The 12,714-nt window shown below is 42.8% G+C and overlaps 1 protein-coding gene across 1 annotated transcript in view; it reads left to right on the top strand.

Moving 5' to 3' along the window:
- The window catches only part of mfhas1 (multifunctional ROCO family signaling regulator 1), a 35,113-nt gene extending 28,070 nt beyond the window's left edge, over window positions 1–7,043 (top strand). The window contains exon 2 of the mRNA XM_080847698.1: window positions 5,009–7,043. Within this exon, the coding sequence (XP_080703824.1) occupies window positions 5,009–5,139 (131 nt within the window). The 3' untranslated portion in view covers window positions 5,140–7,043. The remainder of the gene's footprint in view (window positions 1–5,008) is intronic.
- The last annotated feature ends 5,671 nt before the right edge of the window (window positions 7,044–12,714 follow it).

Genomic DNA, 12,714 nt, shown 5'->3' with positions numbered 1-12,714 from the left:
GAGCCCAAAGACTGAGACTTAGACCTCACATAGAGCTGTGGAGCACTCACTCAGATGTGACTTCTCTCCTCCTCATCCTCACTCCACTTCTCTGCTACTGACTGCCGATCTTCATTCCGGATAAGGCCCATCTCCCACTCACTCACTCACTCAGTCATTGATTCATTTATTCATTTAGGCAGTCAGTCACTAACTCACTCAGCCACTAATTAATTACCTCGCTCACTCATTCACTCACTAACTCACTCATTCACTCACTAACTCACTCATTCACTCACTAACTCACTCATTCAGTCAGTGACTCCGCAGCTACATGCTCACGCCCACTGAAATATTAATACGGCCAAGAGTCTGCCTCCGGCCTCGCTGCTTTGGGCTGAACTGGCCTTGCACTTCACTGTGGTCAGACTTTCCCTCATATAAATGGAGGAGAGAGAGAGTGGGTAAGTGAATGAGAGAGAGAGGGAGCGAGAGAGAGGGGGGGGTGAAAGTGAGCGAGAGTGGGGGAGAGAGGGAGAGAGAGAGGACCAAATCAGTAGCACTAATGGCTAAAGTGGCAGCTAGGCTTTATTGCTTTCAGTGCAGCCGAGAGGCCATTCAGGGTAAAACACTGATGTAATCTGGGCATAGTGTATCAAATAGAAAAGACCATACTGTATACAGTACAGTACACTTTGTACACCACTGTGGGGACCTGCGATATACCGCCTTGTTGATGGGATGTTTTCAGATGAACTAGAAGGAGTGTGTGAAGGCTTCTAATAAACCGGGTCAATCTGTGTGTGCCACTCATAAGCCTAGATCAGACTATCTGTTTACAGGTCAGACTGACATTAGTGGTCTTGGAGCAGATGCATATGAGTGTGTGTCTATGTGTGTGTGTGTCTGTGTGTGTCTGTGTTCTCCCCTGACATTAACACAGCTCCAGGGCTCTACGCTAAGGTTTTTCCCAAGGAGCACATGTGCTCCTAAATGAAAAAATTTAGGAGCACACAAAGAAATTTAGGAGCACAGCAGGGTTTTTTTACGCGGAAGCAAAGCATGTCATACTCATTTGCGACCTATAGTTCCAAACATTGTATTTTCCAACGTTTAACCCCATTCATGTTCAGTTATTCCAAAGCAATTTTGGCTGGTAAATTGATCAAATTACTGCATTTGTTCATACAACGCTTTGGTTGACCTCTTATCAATTGTTATTAGTAGTATCTTACATAGCCAGCTTAACTTAAAGTTTATTGTAAGATATAGCTTGTTAGACTTAATGCAGTTAGAGTTAGACTGTAGGTATCACATTGGTTTATAGTCTGTCAAATTAGTTCTAGTTATTGGTGTTCGTTGGCATACAAAGTTAGTCTTCCCTTATAAGCCTAGTTAGTACATCTGATTAGAGCTAGCAACAATTAATTGCAGATGAAGGGGTCCCCTATCTCCGTGTTCATTTTGGCATATATTTTAGATTCAGTCTTAAGACAAAAATGCATATTACTTTTAGTCACATTTAGTCATAGTTATCCTTCTTAGTTTCAGTCTAGTTTTCGAAAACTCATTACAATTTTGTCTAGTTTTAGGCACATTTAAAATTCCATATTATAGCCACATTAAACTCCTTCACTTCTCAGGCCAAGGGACCTCCTGTTGTGTCTACTACATAGTAGTCTAGCTTGCAGTACTTAAATTGTGGATGCAATTAGTCTCCAAGATACAGATCTCATGCCTACAGCTGAATTCCAATTAAATCAATGTAAATAATAATTTAAGGCAATACTTTATTAACAGAATTATCATTCAAATATATGAGAATACATGTTCTCCTCATGTTTAATATTTATATTATATAATATTGTTGGCTTATCTCATGGGCTGTTTGCAATAAAAAAAAAGAAATTTCCCCACGTAGGACTACTAGGCGAATGTTTAGCCAAAATGCACGTATCGTATAGCCTACTGTTGTTTATCTGTAACGTTTTAGTTGGCTAGGTTACTTTTTCCAGAAGGGATCATAAAGCAGTAGTAGACTTACGTAACTTTGATATTAAATTAAAAGAGATGGTGATTGCTGAAGAACATTCGGGAGAAAAAGCAGCAAAGAAGTTTGACATTGACCCGAGAGGAATGCTATAGGCTACGACTAGCAGGTGGAGGTAGAAAGAAAGTTAGGCTGGATATCAAACCAGCTCGTTGAATAAATGTTTTCAGTCCAGGATAAGTATAATAGTGTCTAGAAAAACGATTAAATTCAAGGCTTTGGAAATCTTTTCCTCCGTGACTGACAGTGGAGACCATAACTCCGATGTTTATTTTTTACGTTGACACCCCGACCTAAAGCGCAACGCGATGTGCAGCCAGGGAGTGTTGAACGCATATGCAATGAATTCCAAAGCCTACTGCAATTATGCTCATTATTTCAATAATTCAATTCTATAACAGAAGATAAGTAAGAAATAAAGGCCTGCCCTTAATACAAGCCTGCCCCAAATAAAGGCCGGTGCGCTGTGCAGCCTAAGTAAATACAAGCCCCGGCCACTATTTGAGGATTTACGGTACTCTCTTTTTATATGGCTCTGGCCCATTGGTTGCGAATCGTCGTTCTCATTTGCAGGAAGTTCAGCGCGTCATCTTGATATGTTCACATCAGTCGCAACACTGTCACTTGTTTCCATGTGAAATCAATGGAATGCTTCACTTTTTGGCGCTGTATTGACAACTGTCTGTCACTCGCACACTGTGCTCGTAAATCATTTTTCAAGTTCGCACGTACCTATTTTTAGGCGCATATGCGAGTGAAATACTCGCACTGTAGAGCCCTGAGCTCACCCTCGTCTAAATATCAAGAGGCTTTACGCTCGGCTGATCACCACAGAGCTTTCTTGGCATGAAATCTGTGTCACTGCTAAGCCAAACATTTTCGAAAAGTGCTTTTGAATCAACCCCAAAAATATCTTCCCTTAAAAAACCTCAATGCATTCTCTCCTCTGTCTCACTCAATCTCTCTCTCTCTCTCTTTCTCCACCACACACACTGAGCTATCTGAAGTAGTACATGTGTGTGTGTGTGTTGTATTCTTCTCCCTATGAAGCTCAGGCTTTCTATAATAACTTTATTTAATTATCCATTTAATCCACATCCCAAGATCAAACCTTTGATAAAATGGCCTTTCAATTGTAAGCATGTGGCCTTGCTCATTCACAGAGGTTTGGGGGTTCCTCTGGTTCTCCCCATTCTCCCCTACTGGATCCTAGTCTGGTGGTGCGAGCCGGAGAAAGATCCGGTGACTCAACCAAGAACAACGCTTCAAGGATTTAGTCTGATAGTCTGATATAGTGAGCAAGAATTCACCACTGAGACGGATAAAGAGGGAGAGAGAGGTGGAAAGAAAGAGACAAAGAGAGCTGAAGTAACTAAGCAGTGTGAGCAGTAAAGGGTTCGGCTGTCACACAGAAAGGTTTTGGACTCCCTATAATCTCTTAAACTGACACATGATGTAACACTTTGTTTCATGACTGCATGGATCTGATCCCCCTTCAAGAACACACACACACATACACACACACACACACACACACATACACACACATACACACATACACACACAAACACACATACACACACACACACACACACATACACACACGCACACACACACACACACACACACACACACACACTCTCCTTTTGTATCTACTTTTCTATCTCTCCATCTGTGTTTTTCCCTGACTATTCCATCTCTTCCCCTCCTTCAGGTTTTCTGACAATCCCTTCTCTGTTGCTCATGAGGTCACACGAATCCTCCTGTACATGGTGTTATATTTGGGGGGTGCTCCTTTACTGTAGGCTGTTGAGGTCAGCATTTCTGTATGGTTGTGTGTGTGTGTGCGTGTGCGTGTGCGTTTGTGTGTGTGAGTGTGCCTGTGTGCTGTTGTCATCATTATTGAAGTGGACAGTCACCATGGGATCAGTGTTAGGGAGGAGTTCTTCCCAGGATTTAACCCCCTCCCTTGTTAAGTGACATGGCATTATTAATTGAACTGAATGGCCTGGTGCTACTCCCTTGTAGTAAGAGTGCTGAGATTCAAATGCTGTTTTTGGCTTCCATCCAGCAGTGTTGAGTGTCAACAACACAAAAGCAGCCTGGTTAAGAATGTGTGCAATACCAATAATGCATTTATGCATTAATATACTATTGCATGTACAGGATTCAGATATTAAAGTTTACATTGGACACTCCACTGTGTCAACTGGTATTTTGTAGTGAGAAGGACACAAATAAAAGTACCCAGACCGACCTTGCGCTGGGTGTAGTTGATCCCTATTTGAAGTGCAGTAGTGCTAACGTGTCCACTGTTTCTTAGAATACGCAGAAGGACTGTCTGTACAAAAGAAAAGCTGCAGGGTTCTTTCCCCATGTGTTCTGTCCTTGGACACATGACATTCCATATGACGCGGAGAATCAGAGTCAGATTGCTGTGGGTGTATTTGTAAACAACTGTGCAGTCACCTTAATGAGATCTTAGCTGCATAGTTAGATTAGAGCCATCAAACAAAGCTCCATAGACATCAAAGGCTTGGTTTGTGTGTTGAGAGCATAGACATGAGAACCTAGGCCTACGCTTCAGAGCCGAGAGTTGGCTCTTGTCATGTATGCCATCTAGTGGACAAAGGTGGTAGTGCTGATAAATGCCAACATTGGTGTGCTGTTGTGCCTCCAAATGTGGATTTAATGATCTATCCTTTTCCAGAAGGAATGTCCTTACTAAGGGGACAGTTTGTAATCAGACTGAACAAGCAGTTTGTAATCATTCAAAATACACTGCTGTCAGTGGACCTGGCCTCTCCGCCTTTTTAAAATTGGTTTGGTCCAAAACTAAGACTGATCCTATCACTGTGATTTTCATTAATCAGGAGGATAACATGTTGTTCTGATAGTGTGTGGTATGTATTATAACAGTATATTCTCTCTCTCTCTCTCTCTCCCTCCCTCCCCCCTCCCTCTCTGTCTTTCTCTCAGGCGAGCTCCTGAGCCAGCCCCGTCCAGAGGGCCTGACTGAAATCATCTGCCCTAAAAACGGCTCTGAGCGGGTCAACGTGGCGCTGGTGTACCCCCCCACCCCCACCGTGATCAGCCCCTGTCTCAAATGACTCTCTTTTCCCTGGTGGCTTGCCCCCTCTGACTATCCCCAGCTCCCCTTGGCACTCTCCAGAACACAGACCCTCACCCAGGGGCCTCTTCTCTGCCCGTCTCTCACCTCCCCTGGGGCATTGGGGCCCTTCCTTTCACCCTGCTCAGGAGAACACAGCTCGACTGCACACACACACACACACACACACACACACACAGACGGACAGACACACAAAAGTGATTCCTGCTCATTCATTTTGTCAGAATTGGATGGTCACTTGTGCAGCACCCATGATATACATGTGAAGACTTGCCATGGAAAGATTGCCCTGGCTAAAAAAAAAACTGAAAGTTGGACATGGGCAAAACAGGAATGCCATGGTATAAACAGATTCCTGTTGTGTCACATTAATCACTCATTGTATTACATGTGCTGCACATACTGTGCCTCCCCTCCCCTCCCCAACCAAAGCTGTGTTCATTGGCCTGCACAGTCTTTCCTTTGTTCATTCATTTCTTTTGTTTCTTCTTTTTTGTATTTTTTCTTTGCAGGGTAATCGTCTCTGACTACCGGTCCTCAGTCTTTAGAGACTGCTGAACTGAAACCAGCACCATCCTCTTGCTGCTGGTGTGTGGGACGGACAACTGGTTACAGGCCCCTTTTTTCTTTGACACTCCCCCCAGGGGGCTAAAGTTATAGCCACAGTGCCTGCATGGTCACAGTCGCGTGTGTGTGTGTGTGTGTGTGTTTCAGCACACAGATGGGCATCTCCTGTCACACAGCCTCGACATATAAAACTCTGGACCAGCCCCTCACTTACCAACTCACACATCTTTCACTGCCTGATCACTAGCTCTCCTCTCCTCTCCTCTCCTCTCCTCTCCTCTCCTCTCCTCTCCTCTCCTCTCCTCTCCCCTCCTCTCCTCTCCTCTATGTGAGTGACATCTGTGGGAGGAGAGCGGGGGCACAGGCTGGGGGATACATGGATGGGTAGGGGAGAGGACAGGATGTAATGTTGGAGAGAAAACAGCTTCCTTGAATGATTGAGACTGGATCGAGGGGCGTACGGCTTGTGGACTATTGAAGCTTGTGACACTCACTCACTCACTCACTTACTCACTCACTCACACACACTGACCGTCACAAAGGCGCAAACCAAACACTGACATCAGAGAGTTTTTATTTCAAGACCCCCTAAATGTTGCATATCAAAGTGCTGGGTTAGCGGGATAGCCGTTCAGCACATTTTAAACATCTCCCAACATAACAACATATGGAAAAATACACTGCTCTTTACACATAGTGTTGTGTTCTGTCTATGTATGTACTCTCCTCTGAAAGATGAAGCCTGGACTGGTTGTCAGCACCTACTGTCGCCACGGAGGTAAATGCTCCAAACACCTCGTCAGTAGAGACGGGAGAAGACCATCATCCTCCAGGACATGAACAGTTCTCTGTGATGAGTAATCCAAATTTGATTTCAGCTCCTGTGCTGTGCTGTCAACACCTAGAAGAGTGCCCAGTTGTTGTTTGTGATAGCAATGCGCCTTCAATGTTTCATCTCTATTTTGTAAATTATGTTTGACTGCCCTCAGACTGACCAGACCACAGGCCCAACAGTATGACTGTCAGTAGTGTTCTGAAATAGGAGGCATCTCCTTACAAGCCAAGGATGTGACATTTTAGTGGATTATGGAAAGGGGTTTGGATATATATCATGCCCCTGTGCAGTACTCTGATTTGTTTCTGTGAGTTAAGCACTAAAAACGGTTTTGAGCATTGTTCCAAAAAAAATGTGTATATTTGAGTGTACATACAAAAGTGTACAGAGACGTAAAAAGGAAGATGTTGAAGGTGTGTTGAGTTGGCTAACAGGTCATTAATCAACACTCAGCTATGTCACAAATGACAAAGAAGAATCCACTTCAGTAGTTTCCGTGTAGGGAATGGGGGGGCGGGGGGGACATACTGTAATATGTCAAATGTTGACACCTTTTGTAAATAATATTTTTATTTTTGTAAGTTGACTGAAAGTTGTCACCGATACACTTTTTCAGCGTTAATCAGAATTGAGCATTGTGCATGATCCACGTGCTCAATGTCAGAATGTACAGTACAAACGGTTTTATATGTCCTCAGATGGCTGCCGTCTCTGGCCCAGACCTGGCCCAGACCTGGCCCTGATGCGCTCCAGCCATCTGCTCTCTGGGATTTGTTGCTGGTCCATCCATTTCACATTTCATGAAAAAGCACCAAATACAATAAACCAATAAAAGGTTTCGATACAAATACTGTGTTTTGTAGTCCAAATACTTTACCAGAATTGTCTTGTGATTCTAAAAATGACTTTGTTAGACTCCAACATCTTTCATTTCAAGGATACAACTAAAAACAAAACAAATACTGAATAAAGGAATTGGTCATTTAGAGCTCAATGTGAAATCTTTGCAAAAGCAGGTTTTGTAGCACTGTCATATGCTAGGCCTAATTATTACAAACTGGCTTCACCCTGACAGCCTACGTGTCAACATCTTAGATTTAATGATAATATTAAACTGTTCTAGATATAAAAATACAGGGGTTGGAGTGGTTGCAGAATGTATTCATTTTTACTGATGTATTATACATTTATTGTTTTCTAAATGTATGAAAGAAATGGGCCCACATGTAGGCCTGTCAACGATGCGCACGCATTAAAATTGTGCTGAACACTTAAAACAGTATTTATGAAAAGATACAGGCAAAACGTTTACACAACATAATGTATTTATCCTTTGGTTAAGCAACGTACGGCGCAAGTTGTAAAATGGAGAACTTTACTTACCTGTTCTAAAATCAGCGCAAAGCACGGCCTCTTGGGGCTTATTGCTTAAATGTATCATTCGCTTTATTTAGCATATAAGCCCTGATCTAACTTTGAACAGAGATATGACCCACAGGACAACTGATTCCCCTTTACCGGCAGATGCGCAGCGAGAGCATTTCAAGATGTCATCATGTCTGCTGGTGCATTGTCACTCACCCAAACCCTAGTCCAACTTTAAACTATTTTACTCTGAAAGTGCTTGGAATTATGTTTGTAAGGTATCACAAAAAGTATTTGCATTTCTATCACATGTGCATTTGAAGCATATGCTTATGTTTTCTGTCCATGTAACTTTATTTTAATAATTTATTTTTGGTTCTTACCATTTTTCTTGACATGAAAATAACATGACATGAAGCCAAATTTAGCTAATCAGGCTACCTACCAGTGAAATTTTAAGTTTTTGGGGGGTTTATAACATAAAAAAGAACATCTGTTGGAGTGTGCAGCTGTCTGTACCTCACCAACTCACCACAGAAGGTTCGGTGTTGGGACCACTTCTCTTTGCCATGTATACCACCTCATTGGGCCCTATCATCCGCTCACATGGTTTTCCATATCACTGCTTTGCAGATGATACCAAACTATCTGTCTTTCCCGCATGACGACACCACTGTCTTAGTGCGGATCTCGGATTGTCTCTGATATATCCAAAAAGGAACACCATCTTCAACATAATCTGGCTAAAGCGGAACTGTTGGCCAAACAGGCTATACAACGCAACATCGATATAAAATTGTACTCCTTATCGCAAGAAATCTAGGTGTCATTATCCATGACCAACTCACATTCACATTACCTCCCGGTCATGCAGCTATTTAACAAACACAAAATGAAGCCGTACCTCACCCCGTATGCCACCCAGCTGCTGGAACAAACCTTGTTGATTTCCTGCCTTGACTACTGCAACGCCCTCCTAGCAGGCCTGCTTGCATGTGTGGTGAAATCACTACAGATGGTCTAGAACACAGTGACACGTCTGGTGTTCAACCAACCGAAGAGGGCTCACGCCACCCAGCTACTTATTGAGCTCCACTGGCTGCCAGTAGCTACTTGCATTAAGTTCAAGTCACTTATGCTTACTTACAGAGTGATTGCTGGTGCTGCTCCCAATTAAGGCAGATTTATGGTTGGAGACATGCGAGAGCCCTTGCGTCGTTGCGAACCCCCTCCGAGCACCTCTTGTGCTTGCGTGCGTCTCCCAAATTTGTGTTTGTAAAGCCTATGCTCAGAGGCGCAAGCGCAGGCGCAGGCGCAAGAGGCCCTTGCAAGCCCCTTGCGCGTTTTTTCACGTCTTGCGTGCGTCGGCCGATTTTTCTAGACTTGCGTGATTTTTTACGCAAGCCTATTGTTCTAGCGGTGACTTTCTTGGCAACACCGGCAACCATTAAGGGAGCATGAATTGCTATGAGTACATTTACACAACAATGTGACACCGTTGCAGAAGCATGCGAGCCGCTTAACTCTCCGACCAGTCGATGCAAGCCGCACGCAAGCCGCAGGGCTGTGATTGGTCAAATTCCTCACTGTTTACCTTGTTGGTAGAAACGTACATTATATAGCTGGCTCAGGGACCTCGCAAATCCCCTCGTATTTTTCAGTTACAATAACAGGGTTTTTACATTGCACAGTGTCTATTTCACAGTAACTTTAAAAAAATCTAAGCAAAAAAAAGTCAAACAAACTACTTTTATGTACAAATATGACCATTCACAGAGTTTGGTCTGCCATCTTCTTTTTATTTAACTGATTGGCAACACCCACAACCGTCGGAGAATCATAAATAAAAACCAGTCAGTCGTAGCAATTGCGTGACCACGGAGTAACGGCACAGGAATTTTGAAGTGCAGTTGCTCTGCCTTGGAAAAAAGGGGTAACACATTCATTTTTGTCACCGCCGCTGCCACGCCCCCGTCTCCTGATCGCAAATTTTGCCAATATCCTTTTAAACTCTCACTAACCGCTGCTGCCACGCCCCCGTCCCCTGATCGCAAATTTCGCCAATATAATTTTAAACTCTCACTACCGCGATTATTTTATCTAGGCATGATATAGTTCTGCAGCCGTAATACTATTTTTTAAATAAATGTATATATTTCCTTCGGAGGGGCAACTTCAGTCGAGGAGGGCAAACGGGCAGTTGCCTGAGTAACCTTAGTATAGTAGTATATTTCAGCCTTTACACTCTCCTCAAAATGATAATAGGAAAAGGTAGAAACCCTCTGTGCAGCTTCATATTAACATACACTAGCAGCTGCCAACTGTAAAGATGGTTCCCTTAGCTCAAGATAGCAAGGAAAGCTTCATAGCATCCAGTTAAACAGGCTACAGTTGGCTGGGATGTGTTCTATGTAAGTTTTACCTGATACATTAATTGAATTTGTATGTGAAAAAGGGAGAGAGACCCATTTTACCTGGCAGAGTTACTGTGCGCATTACTTACTTCCAGGCGAATAAAATGCATTTTATATATAACCAAGCCTGAGCATTAACCGCAGGGCTGCAGAAATTTAACAAAAGCAATGTATAAACAGCGCTTTATAGTCTGGAAATTACGGTAGCATGCTTTGCTGGCTTTTTGCTTTGAACAATAACGTTGTCTTTACTGCCACCTTGTGTCCACACTGTATTTATTGTATTTCGATCAAAAATGATCTTGCACATTAAACCCTTGTGTTTTACTTTTCTATCACTGAGCCCCATGCAGGTTTTCTGGTAGCAGCCCTCTGGCAGTTTCCTGTAGACTCATGCCTCATACCATAGCAAGCTTTCTAGAATGTTTAGCTATGAACTAGACTTTGCTGTCACCAATTTGTTTTCTTATTTTAAAAACAGGCATGTATTTCTTCTAAGTTTTAACCTAGCTTCCTCGCTCTCAAGAACTTTTTTAACTTTTGACAAAAGTTTCAATGTTGCATTGTAACCTTACATGCGCTGCATGGTCAACATTCTGTAATACACTTGCATGTGTGTATCAATCTTTGGAATTAATTGGTTCAACTTTGCAAACTGATGTCTTCAAATAAAAGGTGCACATCAATTTAGTATTTTCAATGAAAAATTAGCTTTTCAATGCGACCCCATCTGACATTTCTCTTGCAGCCTGTTATTTACAGCTAAGTTATAGTGGGGTGAGAGAAAGATGGTTTTGCATTTGGGTCTCCATTTTGCTTATTCCAACTGGAAGGCTTTAGAGTACCAACCCCGTACATGACTTACTATATGTTTTCCTCCAGCTCCGGTCCCAAGCCCTGTGAAGCATGTCGTGTGGAGGGTATATTTGAAGAGTCTCAGTCCATGGTGAACGGAAAAGAAGTACGTTTGTTTGGATAAATGACTGCAAGAGTATCAGTCCATGCTGAACGGAAAAGAAGTACATTTGTTTGGAGAAATGACTGCAATAGTATCCTGCTTTAGATGGTAGATGGTGTGTGGCCCTTTCTACACACATTCTGTGTATGTGGCCCCTGCACACATTCAACACGACTGATACATGCCGGGAAATGAGCGAAGTGAAGTTCTGTGTTCCATTGATTTGAAGGGCGGGGCCATGTGATCACTGATATGCAGAGTAGACATTTCACACCAAACTGCGCCTCTGGGAGACGCATATGCTGCAAGAAAACCTGAGCCATTTCCCGTGCTGCCAAACTATGAATGAATAGGTCTCCATGTTACCATTTGCTGAAAAACTCAGCATATATTTAGGGTCAACTTCACACGCCGATATGCCCACTTTGAAGCCCAAAAGAATAGGTTTGAACTGCTCAGTTATCCATTTGCCATTGACGTGGCAAGCGCACCACCCAACCTCCAAATGAAGCTGATCAAACTCCAATGTCTAATGACACAATCAAGGCAAAGTATGACTCTGTGGGCACTGCACAGTTTCCACGTGTTTTCCCAGACACAGTGCCCAAGCTGTGTAGCCTACCCAAGCTGCTCAAATGCTTTCCATGTTTGGCAGCACATACCTGTGTAAACAACTTTTCTCTCTGATGAAGATGAACAAAACTTCACACAGGAGTCGACTTACTGATGAACACCTTCACTCAATCCTGAGAATGTCTTCAGCTCAAAGCCTGACCCCAAACATTGATGAACTTGTATCTAAAATGAGATGCCAAGTATCTGGCTCAGGCTAATGTGCATCATAGCACACCAGAGTGCAGTAAACTGAGCTTAAATGTAGCCTAGATTTCCTTTTTGCACTTTTCTCTTGCTACTTCAAGGCATGGACTATTAATGGTTGGACGTTTGGATTTCCATTGAAGGAAATTCGTTTTTTAATGTTGTGGCCTGTGAAAAAATAAATGTCATTGCAAATGAATCTGGTAAAGCAGCAGAAATTATCTAAATAAATAAATCTGATCTCTGTGTTTACAACTAGCCTACATTTACGTAATCATAATAGGCCTAAGACTTAGGCTGCTTGTCCCAGATACAATAGGCCTATGTTAAACTTAAGTTCATGTTTACACATGAAAAAATATGATATCTTTTTTTTCCCCAATATATATTGAATATGTCCGGCCCTCTGTGTATTTGAGTTGGACACCCCTGCCTAGATGCCAAAAAAGGACATACAGTACTCGCAAAGCTAGCGAGTGATGCACTGTGCATTCAAACTGACCCGGAGAAGATGAAAAAGCGACCAGCGAGATCTAGGCTGGAATGATTCTCGCGAGACGTAAATGACGACTTTAACTCCCAGAATGCTCTCTACTT

This window comes from Sprattus sprattus, assembly GCF_963457725.1.
Source record: "Sprattus sprattus genome assembly, chromosome: 11".
In the NCBI taxonomy this organism is placed as follows: domain Eukaryota; kingdom Metazoa; phylum Chordata; class Actinopteri; order Clupeiformes; family Clupeidae; genus Sprattus; species Sprattus sprattus.
The sequence above is the reverse complement of the archived record's forward strand: the minus strand, read 5'-3'. Positions and strand labels throughout refer to the sequence as shown.